This window comes from Pundamilia nyererei, unplaced genomic scaffold (genome assembly GCF_000239375.1).
Source record: "Pundamilia nyererei isolate P.nyererei 1_Seehausen unplaced genomic scaffold, PunNye1.0 scaffold00069, whole genome shotgun sequence".
Classification (NCBI taxonomy): domain Eukaryota; kingdom Metazoa; phylum Chordata; class Actinopteri; order Cichliformes; family Cichlidae; genus Pundamilia; species Pundamilia nyererei.
In genome coordinates, this window is record NW_005187470.1 from 2,895,628 (window position 1) to 2,913,200 (window position 17,573).

The 17,573-nt window shown below is 41.3% G+C and overlaps 1 protein-coding gene across 7 annotated transcripts in view; it reads left to right on the forward strand.

The window, feature by feature from the left end:
• The window catches only part of nrxn1a (neurexin 1a), a 66,842-nt gene that overhangs the window by 10,424 nt on the left and 38,845 nt on the right, over window positions 1-17,573 (forward strand). For 6 of the 7 annotated variants that reach the window (XM_005736508.1, XM_005736509.1, XM_013911674.1 and 3 more), the window contains exons 3-4: window positions 759-788; window positions 16,303-16,604. In XM_005736508.1, the coding sequence (XP_005736565.1) occupies window positions 759-788; window positions 16,303-16,604 (332 nt within the window). The remainder of the gene's footprint in view (window positions 1-758; window positions 789-16,302; window positions 16,605-17,573) is intronic. The other variant, XM_013911676.1, reaches the window with a different exon arrangement.

Here is a 17,573-nt window from a genome sequence, read left to right on the forward strand (position 1 = left end):
TATCTATCTATCTATCTATCTATCTATCTATCTATCTATCTATCTATCTATCTATCTATCTATCTATCTATCTATCTATCTATCTATCTATCTATTTCAATATCCTGCTCTTAGTTCAAACTTTTCCTCATTCTTCTCGCTTCTCTTTTCTAATCGACACCTTTCTTGCTCTTCAGTTAACTCGTAATCATGATCATCTTTTCTTTTTCATCATTCCTCTTCTCGCTTTCACAGCTTTTCCATGTCAGTATTACCTTCCTCTCTCACTCAGCACATTTTCTGTTATGGAAATACATTAGTAATAGATAGCCAGGTTCAAAAAAGGTAACCAGCCTAGATGTATGTTGGTCTGTGTGGGTATGTAGGGGTTGGATGCTGATATCTGGTAAGTACTACATCTCATGCGCAATCATCTGAAGTGGCTCTTGCCTCGAGGTTATGTAGACGCGCAAATACTGTAAAGTGTACGACCTAGTTTATGGCTATGTGCAAACGTCTGTGTTCATACCTGTTTGTGCGTAGGATCGGTGCCTAGGATAAGTAAGTGTCTTCAAAGCGAGGGTTGTTTTGGGTTTTTTTTAGAGATTTTGTATAATTTAGATGACTCATGCACTCACAGATACACACACCGGCACAGAGAAATTTAGCCTTCATCAGCATGCCATTGACAAACTCCTGTATCACAAAAGCACATACATGCGCACACACACACCCCATGATCCTTTACTGTGCTGACTGTGCTCTTGTCTTCCTTTAAGGTCTGGCACACCTGATGATTGGCGACCAAGGTATGGCCTCCTCTTACCTCACTTCCTGTTGTCCTCTGCTATACCATCACCCTTCCCTCCCCCTTACCTCTTAACTCCCCCTACACTCCTCCAACACTCCTTGTATCCCTCCCCCACCTCATCGCCACCTGGAGCCGAAGAAAGTTGTCTCTCTAGGCACTGAACGAAGGTCAGTTTTTTCTCCGTGATTAAGACGTTAAACAGTCCAGAGTTTTAATTTAAGCTGAAACGAATGCAATTTGCTGAAACAGTTAGACCTGAACCATGCCTTTGAAGATTATTTTAGGTGTTAAGTGATGAATCTGAGAGAAACTTCTTCTAAGATATATATTCAGTAGTCAAGGCTGGAGTAACGGGAGGGTGTAGATGGCTGCTGCTTCAGCGCTTGGTTGGATTAGACTTGGCAGGGCTCCAGGTCATGGAGATGGATCTATGGGCCGACTGACCGACTGACAACATGGATGGTTTGATTTGGTCTTTACTATTCACCTCATTTCATTTTCTCTCATCTGTGTGTAAGAGTTTGACTGAGAGGGATGTGAGTGCTGAGTGTGTGTGTGTACGATGTAGCCATACATGTGCATGTGTGCTCTTACAACAGGGTTTGAATCAGTGACTGGAAGCTTTCAGAGAAACGCACATCCGCACTCCTCCATGGCTTTTCATCTGCTTCCAGCATGTCTCGCTCTGCCGTTGCCGGTGCTCACATGGGCTCCCGTTAATACGTTGGCGAGCGCATGTGATTCTGAACAGATGTTCCTGCAGCATATGAAAGCATTGCTGCTACACCTCAAAACACAAGTTGCCCAGTGTTTTTGAAGACATCCCCAAAAACAAGTGCCACTGGTCTGCTTGAAAACTGTTCACTGATGACCAAAAAACTCACACTGCCACACCTCTTTTCTTCTTGCCCCACCCCCTTCTCCTTCTCCTTCTTTGTTCCTGCCCTCTTACACTCTGTGTGGGACACCACCCTTTGTGATTTTAGGAAAGCTCAGAGGTACCTCCCATACTTTTTTATGTATCTATGGCTAATGAGCTATTCTGGATGGTTTTGAAGTTGAATGTATTGACAGGCTCTTGAATGTATGGTAATTTCAGACTTAGAGCTGTTCAGCTTCAAATTCTTATGTGCAATTGCTGTTAAATTGGAATGTTTCATTTTTGGTAAGGTAAGGTGTTGACGTATGAGTGTGTGTGCATATGCGTGCGTGAGCGTGCTGTTACTTTTGCCTGCATGCGTGCGACTGAATAGAAGCTCGAGCCTACCGTGCTTTTGAAAATCGGGAAGGTAGGTGCTGCTCGATCGGTCGGCTCTGCTTGACGCTGATGAATACACTGATTGGCCCACATGAAGACAGGCTTGATCGTGACAGGCTGATCTGCGTCTATTGTGCTCTTTGATTGGATGAGAGAGACGATGTGATGACGGCTGTCTCCCATTGTGACAGGGCTGCCGTGCATTCGCTGAAATGTGCCATTTAATGAAATGTTCATCCTAGCTAGCAGATAGAAATATCTTGAAGAGAACAAATGATGTCTCTAAACATCTATCATGTAAGACATCTCTATTATGACAAGTATATTTCTATCTGGGCTTTTTTTTCTGTGTTTTGATTGCTAAGTAAACTCACATTGCTGAAGTTTCTGCCTTAAAATGTCTGCCGTGAATCATCCAGGTGGCAGTGAAAATTTAATGGCTTCATCTGGCTTATGCTCAGCATTTTAAATCACCTACTTAAGGACAGACATGTATTAACATATGTTTCCAGCATTATTACACAATGTATTCAGTGTATTTGTGTATAGTGGATGCCCTCGCTATTACGGATGTTTGGATTGTGATAGGCTAAAAAGTAAAACTGTTTCTCTTATTTATTTTTCAAACCTTTGAAGCCTCTTTCAGACACTGTACACATGAAAAGGCTGCGTGTGTGTTTGCGCGAGTGTGTTTTTGCTCTGCATACTGAGATGTAAAGGCTGTCAAATGGTGCAGACGAAGCCTAGCTTAGGTTAGCTCAGCGTAAAGAGGCTTTTTGAGGAGCCTGCAAAGCTGAAATGAGTTTCTTTGAGGGGGTGGATTGGTGTGGGGAGGGGTGTCTTAGAAAGATATATAGCATATGTGTGTGTGTGCGTGTGCGTTTGTGTGTGTGGGCAGGAGAAATTGAGAAAAAGAGACCGTGCCTGTGAGAGAACAGCTAAAGGAATGAATGATAGAGGGAGCAGAGAGGGAAATAGGAAGCGAGGGAGAGATAAAGTGAGTCGTCTTTTCTCCTGTGATGTAGAGCAACTGCCTGTATCTGCAAAGGGACAGCGGTGCTCCTGTCTGCCCTCCCAGCCCAGTCATTCACCAAGGGAGATCAGCCCTGATGGGGAGCGCTGGACCTTTCCCCTCCTCCATAAAACACAGTTATCATTCTCCCTGGAAATGATACCCACAGATCACTAATCACTTTGAGTGGGTGAAAATGCACGAATTGTGGAGGGAAGAAAGAAAGGAGGGAGCCAAATTGGATTTTCATAAGTATCGAGCAGCCAAAGGAAGAGGGGGGAAATGGATTTTTTCATGAAAAGTATTGAGCAGCAATAATCTGGATGGAAAATGTGCTTAAAGCCAAGTAGCAGATTTTGCCCTTTTCTTTTCTCTCTGTCTCTCCAAGAATAGACCGTGAAGGGTTCTGGGTGAATGAATGATTGTAGATTCTGAATAGGATTGACGAGTGGCTCTTGGTCATAATTGGCAGCTATGCTTGTTTATGATATTTGTATGTTCTTCGAGCTCTGAAGCGGGCTGCCTAGTTAATAATGGTTGTTTGTCTGCATGTCCAAGTGTTCTCGATATCAATCCAACAATCTATACGCTACACAGACAAGTGGTCAGCCTCGCTTGAAGTGACCTTTAAAAATGCGTGTACGTGAACGGACGGACAAACAGACGCAAACTCACACACAATAACCTTTAGAGAGTGCCCGCTGAGTAGGTGAGTGAGTATGTGTTCAGTGTAAATATGCATGAGTAAGGCTGCCTGCACATATTCTTCACGGTCAGTGGATGAAGGCAGTGGAGAGCGAGGTGTGTTTGCCTGTATGTTAGTGTGCGTCTTGTGTGAGTGCATGGGTGCATGTTCAGGGGAGGTGGATTGTGAGTCATCACTTGTGACTCATAAAGCGTCGGCAATCAAAGCGGCTCATTTTAACACATTGTCTTATGGTAAAAACACGCAGATGGACGCACACTCCTGGCTGTGCACACACATGCCCAATATCACAGTCTTTGGATTTCTTTTTGAATTGTCTCTTTTGTGCGTTTCCCCCCCACCTCTCCACCCCCTTTTGTTCTTTCATGGATAAATGCGCTTTTTCGGAAGAACGAAAAAAAAGCACACATGTACACACACATACACATACGCAGTGGACGAGCTCCGTGCTGACTCCACCATATGTGGGGTTGGGAGTGGTAGCAGACGCCAAGACAAGAGGAACCAGTCGGTACCAGCAAAGTACAGCATGTCTCCTACCTCTTACTCATCACCACCAACAGCCCTAATAATAAATCATACAAGAGCTGTTTATTTTTTAATAAACTACAGGCCTGCTGAAACAAAATTTAAATACATATTTTTGTTAGTCTAATTACACTTGTATAATTTCTCAGCACACTCTCATCTTACTCTGTTATTTTAGGTGGTACTGTTGAAATGCTTCGCCCCTCATCAGAAGATTAATCAGCAGCAGTGTAAATTATTGATAAATGATGTGTTGCTCCTAGCAAAATGCCTTCCTTTTTAGTTTTAAATAATTTAGGTCTACAGATAATGATTACTTATTGATTAATTGGCAAGTTAGTTTTTTGATCAACAGATTCTGGTGCAGTGCACTTTTATTTATATCATGCCAAATCTTTTTGCCAAATCTCAGCAAAAGCCCCCTAAGGGCAATATTATAGAAAGAATGTGTAGTGTAGCCATTTACCTCGACCAATTGGTGGGGCTTCTATTTTTATCTATTTTCTTTTTTTACCCGTTACATTAAATGAAATAAATAGAAATGTTTTACAGCCCAAGTTGATGTCTTGGATTTGTCTGACCAACAGTGAAAAACTTCAAAATATTAAGTTTACTCACATGTATGACAAAGCGAAGTAGATACAAACTCCATGGCATTACTAGTAGTATAATTAAACAAAAACATTACCAAGATTGGGCATTAATTTCAGATTAATTAGCCTAGTTAAACACAATATGTTTTGGTTTAGGCTGGTTGATCCATTGTTGACATTTTACTCCCATGGTGAGTATTTTCCACCATATTATGACATTTTAAAATGATTAATCAGCAAATTAATCATCTCCAAAAATATTAGTTAGTGTCAGCGCTGTCAGGAAGCAGTGAAAGAACAGGCCCTGCGTTTATGCTTTTAGGTACAGTGAACAAGTATCAACTCAAAAATGTAAATTCACTCAGTTATTGTTTGCGTTGGCCTGATTTCTGTTCCTGCGGCTAATCCTAGCAAAGTACAATGAATGAAAGATACTCATCAGACGCACATTAGCCGCTGATGTTGTAAAGCTTACATAATTAACAAGACGGGCAAGTGAGCAGCCTCCAACTCGAGGTGAGAGAGAGAGATGCTTAGTGTTAGAAGGCAAGAATCTGATGATTGGCTGCCTGCCTTACTGACTGGCATGATTTTGTTTCCTGATGGCCTCATCTTGAGCTGTGAAAAAAGAAACTGTGCGCCCTCTAGCAATCAGCAATGGTAAAGCAATTGCAGCAAAGTTTTTATTGGAAAATTGACAATTATCCCAGATATAAACTCTCCACTAATGGGACTAATTCTGCCTCTACTCTCCACTACTAACACCCATTACGCCACTGTACTACAACACTCATTAATGCTTAACACCCATGCAGTTCTTGTAATGAAAGTCACAGCACCACATACAGTGCTCAGCCCCCACATTATCAGGGAGATGCAGTTACTGACTTCAACATGGGAAATGTGCTGCAATCCCACTACTAAATGTATACTTTTACTGGTAATTATATGCAATTACCAGCTCATTAGCAAGCGTACACATTTACATTTTTTAGCATTCACCGCAACGCTAATAGGGAACACGCAAAGCCGAAGCACCCTATAATGGCCTAAAAATAAAGACATCAAACGGACTCTCCATTTGCAGAGGATGAAGGGGAAAGATAGAGCGGAGGCTGGCAATGAGTATGTAAGGGAGGGTGGGAGGACGGGTGGATGGGATAGGGTAAAAGAGTGCAGAAAAGTGATGGTGACGAAAGATAGGAGCGAATTCAGAAAGTGGGAAAAGAAAGGTGGAAAGAGAAGGTCGGCGACGCACGGGGAGACAGGAAGGGAGATAAGACTGCAGCGTTTCTCAGCAGGAGTGCTGCATCTCTCCTTGGGCTCCCCGACTTGACAGAGCCTCGCATCAGCCGGCATGGTATTCATCAGTGATGCACGTACCTCATCGAACACGCACACTCAGACACACACACTCCATTTTTAGAAAGAAAGAGAAAGAAACAGGGTACTTGGTGCTCCAATTGTTTCTTACTTGTCTTAGCAATTTCCATTGTGCCTGGGTGGGAACCGAGAGTAGCGGACCAATTGGCGATTCACTTCACTACCCCATCTGGCATTTGAAGTTCATTTCTTCGCTTTTTGCCAAAACGACACATGAACGAGCATACGCACACTCAAAGGAATCGTGCATGCATACACAAACATTCATTTACTTGTGGCACTTGTCTGGCGTAACTATGACAATTAAAATAGCCAAAGTGTTCATTAAAAACCCATCACATTACCTTTATGAAAAGAGCTCTTTATGTGCTTGTTATTTGTTAACAACATGCCACAAGAGGGTTTCATTAGGTGCGTGTGTGTGAGAGATGTTAAAGCATGTGTGTGGATCTAAATGCTGCCAATTGTCTGCTTTTTACACATTTTTCTAATTCTGGTGCTCTTCTACTTTACTGTGCATATGTGCCATGCTGTATGTACTGTATGTGTTTGTCTGCATGCCGGTGTGAGTGTGTCTAAAAGGGATGAAACTGACTCTGATCTTATCCAGCTTAAGACAAATACACTGTTCTGCCTGAAGACATTGTCATGGAAACAAGCCAGTTTCCCTGGGTACCAGAGAGAAGGCCAAATTTGAGCAAGACAGAGAGAGAGAGAGAGAGAGAGAGAGAGAGAGATATGAACACAGATAAAAGGAACAAAAAGGGACAAGATATAAAGGATTGAACACAATGGCAAAAAGTGTGCTGTTCATAGTTTTTTTCTTAACATGGAAATTGAAAAGGATTTCTGATGTACGGTATTATTTTTGTTATGCTCTACTTCTTCTATTTCTATCTCAAAGAAATTCACTTAAATGATTGTGTCTTCTCAAAAACATTGCTAAATTTAATATGATTTGCAATAGTCCTGAGATGGACCTTGTTGTTGTTTGTCCAAGAGGTTGTCTGGGGAAGCCATGGCTAGCCCTCGGACCACCTTGCACAACTAATGACAAAGCCTGATGGGGGGGAGGGGGCTACATGTAGAACTGTTAATACATTTAATACCTACTGACCATCTACGTGTTTCTCTGACACATTTAAATGGCAATTATCTTATGAGCCTTATCTTTATCAACAAGATAAATATCTTACACAAGCTCCTATAGTGCATTTCTTCATTGAAGTGATGCCTGAAAAAGAAAAGAAAAAAAAAAGACTATTTAGGCTACATTAATTTAACACATAGCAATAAAACCGAGTCATCCATTTCTGTGCCACCCCGGCGTTTGGTTTGACACTGGCCACCCCTATAAAAAATGTCTGGCTCCTCAGTGGCGCCAGCCGTGGGTTCAGACCTTTTAATAGGCTCACTCCACCACGTTGACTGATGAAAACGCTAGTATAACGGTTCTGTTTGATAAACAGCAAACCATCCATTCATCGCTAATGGATGGTGCGTGGATGATTTGCTGTTTATTAAGCAAAGGCAATCAAGCAGTCCTTTGTTTTTAATATTCTAAATAAGTTTTAAATACACTACATGGGACTCAAGGAGACTCATATCTTCTTACAGATTTAATTCTTTGTTGACAAAAGGACTGCTCATAATGATTCTTTTCAGTGCTGTTTAATGTGCTGCTCTTCTTTTCAATTATTCGATCAGAGCTAATTAATGGAGTGCTTAATCAACAGAAAGCCATCATTCATCCAGGGAATCAATTAATGAATAATCCAGTATCGTAAACGATAATCTCTATAGACATACACCTGAATGCGAATTTACATAAACTGATGGTGGGGAAGATTTTGGGATTTGTTAGATTAAGGTCCAGATTAAGCTTGGGTTTTCTTAACCAATCATAGTTAAGCAGGCTTTGGTAGCTTAGAGATAAGTCCAAGAGTTATTGGATTTATTATAATCCATTCTCAAAACCATAATTTATTTTATGAAGACATTTTGACTTTTTATTAGCTTTGCATTAGTATCCAATGACTGATTAACAGGATTGGCTAAACCTTAAATTTTGACCTTTGACCTCAATAGTTGTGTTGTGAGCTAACTAGTAAAGTAAAGTAAAAATGTATTTATATAGCACCTTTCAAGATAAAATCACAAAGTGCTTCACAGAAACTAGAACATAAAACAACATCAACCAAAGGCAAGTTCGTCCCTACAGCCCTGTCACTGATCATGATTAACAGTAAAGGTGTGCCGGACTTGCTGGAGTATTCTGAAAGATTGGTGCCGCCACTCAAAACCACTGATCAATGCTGCTATAGGACAAGAAGTCAAAATTCTCAGTAAAGGAATTATGGCATTTCTTTCAAAGCGTTCTCCAAAAAGTCTTTTTAAGTTTTTGCAACATCCACATCCATATAATCTATAAATCTCCAAGCTTCTGCATTGACCTGTCATTGAAATTGTAGCACCAACATTATCAAACATTTGTGTCTTCAATCCACGCCAGCAACGAAAGAATGCAAAAGTTTCTTTCTTTTCAAAAGTTATAAAATGCTGCTGTTCACTGTTAGAACGTATATAAAAATTCTTATGACTGATGATCATGATTATGTAGATAACACCTGGTTTCAGTTGCATCTGATTCTTTCAAGTCAATGAATCACTGCAAAAACAAAAAGTTGGCTTTACTTAAAGTAGTGTGAAAATTCAACCTGAAACAAGTGAATTGTGCCATCTTGTAAGGTGTTTTTTTTTTTTTTTAAAAGCCAACTTAATGCAGTATTAACTCCCTTATTCACAACAGGCCACAGCCTGTTTTATTCATTGGAGCAGGATCTTAATGATATGGTCTAATGCCAATCACTTGTTAGGCAAAAGTGTAAACCACTACACTATGGAGCCACTTCCAACTTAATATAGTGTACGAAGGTAAAGGAGATATTTTTAATCTTTAGTTATATCATGCACCCAGAGCACTTGCACGAAAATATATGACCATTATTTGTTAAGCGGCAAGTTTCAGTTTTGTGTACCATATACCACAATGTTTCCAGGAAGACTTGTTTTACTGACATCACATTGACTGGGAGTCTCTGCTATGGTGGTCTATTGCTACATAAGCACTTGAAACCACCCTGCATATCCAGAAGAACAAAAAGTGTAAACATGACATAACATAAAAAATGATCACAACATTACTAGATTAATTAGCAGTCCTGTGAGTCTTACATTCCTGCTATTGCAGAAATTATATAAAACCTTCCTATCATCAACGATTTGCAAAAAATGACAAACATTTAGAAGAAACCATTCAGACAGGTGTCTATATTGTTGGTGATTTTTCAACTCAATCACAGTTTCTGCACTATTCTTCACTTTTAGGTCAGTATTGTATTTTTCTGTGCTGGTGTAGCATTTTTTTAAAGTGCATATTTCATACTGGGAATAAATGCTTTCAATTGAACAACAACAACAAAAAAGAAATAAGACATCAACATTGCAGACGAGCAATCTGTCACTTGTGTCCTGACAGTAATATCCTCCTCTACAGTATTGCTCCCTTGGCTGTGATGTGATAGCCCAATCGCTTTCAAAGCCAGATGCTGTATATCACCGAATAGAGATGGAAACGGCATTTGCAGCCTTTAGTGAACTCGACTGTATGAATTCTCACACTTTAACTTAATATGGAAACTATGCATATGTTAGCATACATTTACATACATTTCCAATGCTGGTCATCTATCTGTATAGTGTACGAGTGTATAGTTAATCCACCTGTCTGTTATTAAGAAGGGATGCCTTCGTGCAGGATGCTTGAGTTTATGCTGCGTGTGTGTGTGCATGTGTATTTGCATGTGTGGACAGTCTGAGAGGAGCTGATAGCAGAACTGCATGGTGGGCTAAAAACGAGGTGCAAGGGAACTGCAGCGTGCTATCTTCAGAATGACAGGGCTGCCATGATTGAGGCTTGCTACACTAGGATTTAGATACACCAGCATTTTTCTGTCTTTACCTCTCTCTAGCCATCCATCCCTCCTTCTCTGCCACTCCCTTTCCTTGTCTCGTCTTTCTTTCCTTCTACCTTATTCTCTCTTCTCTTCCATTCTGCATTGCCCATCTCAATGAGTCTCCTGCTCCCTCTTTTTTTATTCCTTCTCCTTTCAAATTCTCCAATGCATCTTCCTCTTTCCCTGCTTCTTTCCATCCTGCTCCCTCTATCAGGTGCTGTATAATGTAGGCTCCCCCGACGTGCTCCCAGCCTCCATCCGCCATTTTGATTCAGTACAGCTGTCCATGATAATGTACTGTTCACTCAATCACTCTTTCTCTCTCTCGACCTCCTTCTCCATCTCTCTTCCTGTCTCTCCCCCCTCTCTCTGTTTCTGTCTCTGAAACACATGCATGCACAAACACATTCATATTTGGTGTAGCCCCTGTAACAGTGGGTTGCCATGGAAATGACAAATTAGTGTGCGAAACGCTGAGGACGCACATGAGCAGAAAAATGCAACACACACTCGCCATGAGAGCGCAAACAGACAGAAACATCCAACTGATGTGTGTTTGATCATTGGAAGGGTGGTACAGCTGCAGCTGGTCTCTGAAGCAGCAACCATCAGATCAGTTATTCTCGCTCCCTCTCTCCCCCCTCGCCTCCCCACGGACTGCTTTATTCATTACAGCAGTAGCTTAACGATAGTCTTCAAGAACTAATGCCAATCACCTTCCATCTTTACATTTATGCTTATTCTCAATCCTTGCATAGCCTTCAAAGTTCACTTCATTAATTTTGTACAAGTTCCTTTCATATTATCCTGTTCCTAGACAGACCTCTCCTTCTGCAAATGCAGTCGCTGGAGTGTGTTTTGGACCATTTTGCAACCCACATATATTCACCCCTGACACCCAGCTGTAGAAAGACTTACTTTAAAGGTTCAACTGATAGCTGGAATCAATTAATAGTGACATATTTTCACAGCTTACCAGGAAGTCGCTCGGTTTTTTCCAAACCGTCACTCGTTTTTTGTTCTTTCTTTCTCTGTGTATGAAAGTGAAGTAATTGAAAATGCAATAAAAAAAGCCTGTCTTCCTCTTCTAATTGTCAGTGCTGACAGATGATGGGAGAATCTCAGCTGATAGGCTTTTGCATAACAGTGGCAATTGTATGGTGATTTTTTTAGTGAAGTTTTATACTTGTCGCCTTGTGTAAATTTGTTTTAAGGTGCATAGAGTCTTTATGTAATTGCAGTGGTCTCATTACACCATTAGTTAGAACAAGAATTGAGAAAAGCACATTTTGGTAAGCTGCAGAACATTTTCTTTGTTTATTTTTTTCAAAGTATTTGAGCCAACCACAGGGCCCATAAACCAGATTATTCCTAGCGTCCTGTCCAAGTCTGGATTAACAGGGAGGATTGCATCAGGAAGGGCACCCAGTGTATAATCTTTGTTCAAATTAAACAAGTGAATGAACAATAAGATTTCCAAACCAGAGCAGAGAAGGGCCAGGCTAACAACAACCACTAGTTACTAGGTTACCAGTGAAAACTTTGCTACTGAGGAGGAAGACAGTGAGAAGGTGTGTTTGGAGACAGAAGGAAAACTGGGAGTGTAGAGGTGAGACTACGGACTTAAAATGTAGGTAACTACAATATCTGGAGCTTTAGTGTGACAGGAGACAATGTAACAGATAGGGTGTGAAGGAAGGGAAATAGATCGTTTGCTATAGTGACCCCTAAAGGGAGCAGCCAAGAGAAGATTTGATTAGTCACCGAGGTGCAGTGGAGGAAGCTGTTTTTGATTTAGTTGTATTTTTCCTGGTAAAAAGACAGTTCAGGAAAAGTGTTTTAGCCTACTGACCTTCATTAGAGCATATTTTTTCAATAGTTTGCTGTTCAGTTGCTGCATATTTCAACACGTTACAAACCCCAGCAGTGCTGCATCCTTGGTGTTTTTTATTTTATTGATCATTGAGGGTTAAAAGATGAAATTAAAAATAATTGTTGGATCTGTCTACCAACAGTCGGCTTGTGTGAATTACTTACACACGAGAAGTTTCACAGCTCTGTGTCTCTCCAGTGCTCACAGCTGGAGGAATTCAAAAGAGAGCCTGCTTTGTTTTTAGCTAAAAAAAATTGTTGATACAACCACTTATTTTATAAAGTGGTAAATAAAATAGTAAATAAATACATTTAACAGCTTCCCAGTATCCAAGAAAAGAAATCTCCTTATTAATAACTTTGTAAATTCAGTGGTGTAAAATCCCAACATATTTATATGACCCAAAGAATAGAACATTTTAGAAGTTTAGGCCAGCAAATGTTTGGTATTTGGTAACAATGAATGGCCAATTAATTTTTTTCGACTAAAAAAAAACCAAGAAGAATGGATATAAAAACAATTTTTACAGTTTACTTCAGAAATATCCTTTAATTATCTTTAAAGTTACCCAAAGCTAATTAACTTTAAAGAGTTTTCTTTTCCCTTCTTCTATTCACTCGCTTTAATCAGGTATAATTTAGGACCGTTATTGCAAAAAGTGACCTCAGAGATAAAGTTAGCTGTCCAAACACGCAGCCCACGAGAAACAATTACCACAGTAGGGGTGGGTGATATAGACACAAAATGATATCACAATATTTCAAGAAAACTTCGAGTATTTTTGACAAAATAGAAAAAACTCCTGAACATTTTATTGATGCTAGCAGCCTGCATTTAAGTGCAAGTTAATGACGAGTATTTTCCCATCCTTTTTACAATTGAGTCTACTGAACCAAAGAGCCAGCAGTAGCAGCAGCCATAGTGCAACAGTGGTGACCCAGCAGTACATTAAGTGACACCACATAAATTAAGCTGCTTTGCAAGTGTTTTCCCTGGAAATTTAAGTAATTTTATGTTAAGCAGGTATCTTAAGACTTTTATTAAACGGTAACTAAAGTAACTTGACCTTGTAACTTGTCAAAAGCCGCACAAATATTATCAGATAATAAAACTGGAAAATATTTTCTACCTTTGATGGGTTGTGTCTTGGGTCAAGCTTTTTAAACCAGCTGCTTAAAATTTCCATCCACTCCATGTGACCTTCCTGTCATGTGGAGTGCAGCTAGCTATGAACTAGCAAGTGCAAATACCCAGCACAACTAGTCAGCGCACCAACAACACAAGTGGAGTCATGCGCCTATATCTGGGTTGACATCCAATCACCAAATGCAGGAATCTCCTACTTGTAGCCTGGTTATACTCAACAGTTTGTTTTTGCATCCAGGGGTGAAACGAGTCGTTTTCACCTTTTGGGGGGAAACATTTTCTTGCATATTCTGCAAAGCACTGCTCATGATCGAAGGTTATTAAAACAGCTACTCTTTTAGATGCTAAATTATGACATGGTGCTGTTGTGCTCTGATGTGCCTGGGCTAGTTTGTGTTATGTTGCTATAGCAATGATATCACAATAACGATAGTATTTTCAGATATAATAAAAGATTTAGGGTGTATGGCCCAGCCCTATACCAAACTTCTACAGTACATTAATAAATATAAAGTACTAAAAATTCTCCACAGGAACATTTTTATAATTCTCATTCTTAGGCTCTCCTTTTCTTTCCCCTTCATTTCTCCCTCGTTCACTGTATTCCTCCGTTCTCCGACTCGCTTGTTTTGATCGACAGTGCTTTCCACAGGATGAAGTGTGACATGTGGTGTGTATGTCAGTGTCTGTCTCACTGTTTACTCTGAGCTAATACTGACTCACTCCATTAATCTGAGCTACAGAAGATCCACTCCAACCTGCCCACTTGAGAGCGTGTGCGTCTCTGTGTGTTTTAGGTGTGTCTTCACAGTGAACACATGCACGCACGTCTTCCTTGTGTTTGTGTCACCCAATATGCATTTTCCTGTCTGAATGTGTGCGTGCACGTCTGTTGTGCATGTGATGTAATAGAACGAGGAGTGAGCGTTTGCGGGCCAGAGCTTCCAGATCGATGCAGAGATGCTTTATGTGCTCCTGTCTGCTCTAATGATGTGTCTGTAAATTAGCAACAGAATGGTGGAGCAGTACACTGAAACCTAATGGCACCTCTGTAAATTACCGCTACAATGCTGCTGGACGGCTGCGTGTGTTCCCATTGTGAACAACACACACCCACCCCTTCTCGCTCTGCCACCTCATCTACATTTGGCTCCGTTTGCGTGTGTGTGTGAGAGAGTGAGTGAGTATGCGTGATTGTGTTAACATTTGTGGCTGGTCTTTCTGTGTACGTTTGTGTGTGGGGGTCTCCTTTTTCTTCGCTCCTCTCAGTAAAGACTAGCCCGAGGCCCTGAGTTGGTAATAGCTTTTCTGACAGCAATACACCAATATTTACAGAGACCAGCACCCACCCACACCCCCGCACATTTCATGCACACATAAAAAGCATATAGTTGTCTACACTTTCAAACGCTTGAACACGAACTCGCACGCAGTTTTTCTTTTTCTCTTTGAGGCATGCAGACACATACTCTTAATTAACATGCTGGGAGGGAAGGAATCACACAACACAATGTGTTGTTTCTCACTCATATATTGGCATTCACACTTTGGATTTTTTTTTTCATGCAACTAAAGCAAAGAAAGACAATTTGCCACAATTGGCCTTTGAATTGTGATATATTCTCACTTTTTCCTTCTCATTATTCTCTCTGTGTTATATTCACTCAAGTGCGGCCGATTCCATTTCAACATCCCTCTCTCTGCCTCTCACTACCTTAATAACCTATTACACTTCAGTCTATTCATTATATGGCATCTTTCCCCCCCTCTTCTCCTCTCCAGCAGTTCCTCACCAAGTGTCTCTCCTGCTCCAGCTTCACCTAGCGTGTGCTAAATCCTCCTCTGTTCCCCTCGTCATTGTGAACTACAAGATGGTGGTTATGCCAGAGGCTCCACAGAGCAAAGAAAAAGAGGCCAGTGAGATGTGAGGAGAGGAATGGTGGCATGAGGCCAGGAGGGAGGTGTGAGAGCTATAGGGATGGTGGTGAGGAGAACGCTGGAGCAGATGCAGAGGAAGGGTGATGTTTTTGAAGGTGGGGGGAGGTGAAGAGACAGATAATGTCGCCCCTACTTGTCTATGGCAGCACGATAGTATGATCATTTTTGCGGATGTGTGCGTAGGTGTGCATATTTGTTCTGCTGCTGGCTTGCGTATAGAGTAGTGTGTGTAGGTGTGAGAGCAGATAAGTGAATGCGAGCTTAAGTATGATGGATTGTAAAACCTTGGTCTAGTGTCCTTGTGGGTCACTAAGGGTGTGCAAGGTAAGTTGCTACTGGCTGTCTGCCTGTTACTGAATTCTAATTGGCCACTCCTACCTGCTTTGGCTGCCATTATGCTTGCAGGCTGCTCTTCTCCATCTTCATCGTCGGTTTTTGCCATTCACTTTTAAAACTTCCCTAACCTTTGCTGCCGCCACACACACATACGCAGACACTTACACATTTCTGGCATTTAACAAACATCATGAAAGGAGCCATGTTGTCAAACAAGAGCACCTCACTTTAGACTGCCAACACAGCTGTTCTCTCAAAAGAGAGACAGGTTTCGTAACGAGTTTGGAATGCTACAGACTCACGACTGTCTCCCGCACATCCACACTGTTTAATCTCTAACCCACATGAATGATCAAAGCTTGTTTACACACCACTCTGTGGTACAATTAGAGGTATGGAAGGAAGTGTTTCTTCCAAGTGCTGGCATCAGTGAGGCTTTGCTTGACAATAACAGCATTTTCAGCATCTTAAACAATATGTTTTGTACTGCATATCCGAATCAAATTTAACCAGGCCCAGCTGAGCTTTGTTTTACTCAGCTGGCTCTGATGAACACCCACCATTTTATCATCTTTGAGCATTTTGTGAAGAGCAGTGTGGGAAGAAGCAACATAGCTTGGAAAATGTACCACTCATTATGATAATGCTTTGGCAACAACGTAATGGTTCCATGCTTCTCTTTCCTCCTCTTCTCCCTCTTCCTCCTCTCCCTTTGCCTCTCAGCTCGCGAGGAGTACGTCGCCACCTTCAAGGGCTCAGAGTACTTTTGCTACGACTTGTCGCCCAACCCCATCCAGTCTAGCAGTGATGAAATAACGCTCTCCTTCAAGACACTGCAGCGCAATGGCCTCATGCTGCACACCGGCAAGTCAGCTGACTACGTCAACCTGGCGCTCAAGAATGGGGCAGTGTCACTTGTCATCAACCTCGGCTCTGGGGCCTTTGAGGCTTTGGTGGAGCCCGTCAACGGAAAGTTCAACGACAACGCTTGGCATGACGTCAAGGTCACCCGCAACCTGAGACAGGTAACCAAACAACAGGAGATGGAGGAGTAAGCGAAACAGAGAGGAGAGGAGACAATTTATGTTACTGATAAGGCTTTTGGGAAGAAACATTTTCAGTCATGTAGAGAGGGACATAAAGATAACAAGGATGAATGGAAGTTTTACTGATAAAATGCTTGGTAAATGGCAGAATGAAGTAAAGCACAATTTGAAAATATTTTAAGATGTCAAGATAAAAAAAATACTTGTTCCAGCTTCTCAAATGTGACAACATTGTGATTTTGTTTGTTTGTTTTTTTATTTCATTAGCTTGTTTGTGAAGTTTAGACCTCAGCTGGGGTTTTCAGAAACTTTGCATTTAATGTCTGTTATTGTACAGGATTGTATTCAGGCTATAGGTGCAGGCAACCCAGCACTCCTCATATCTCGTGGCACTGATTCTCTGACAAGATGCACAGAAGCCAGAAGAAGCAATGAAAAAAAAAAAGAAAAAAAAACGTGCATACTAAAAGGCTACGCCAAAACAATAATTTCGTTTGCCTGAGAAATAATTGACGCATTAACCAAATGAAGATGTTTATTAGTTGCAGAATTAATTCTGACTCCTTGCTAAATAGATTCGCTCTGTATTTGACTTTGATGAACCACAGTGCAGGTGTTCCAGGGCCACACGGGGCTGAAAAGACTGTAGTCAGCAGAGGGAAGCTAAACAGTGTAGAAACCATGGTCAGTGGTCTGTTGTCCAATTGCAGTGATGCTATGGTAGTAAGAAAATACCTGAGGTTTTGGTCTTAGTTTACAGTGGCTTTACCAGCAGACCTGCACTGCTCTCAGCTCTAGGTGAGTGCATTTTCAATTGTGTGTTTGAGTGAGTGAATGACTGAGGGAGTGAAAGAGCGAGGGAGTGGACTAGAGAACATACAGGGTCACTAGCACCCAGGTGCTTGTAACCTACCTGTGCCCTGCCTCTACCGTTTGCCTGTCTGTACT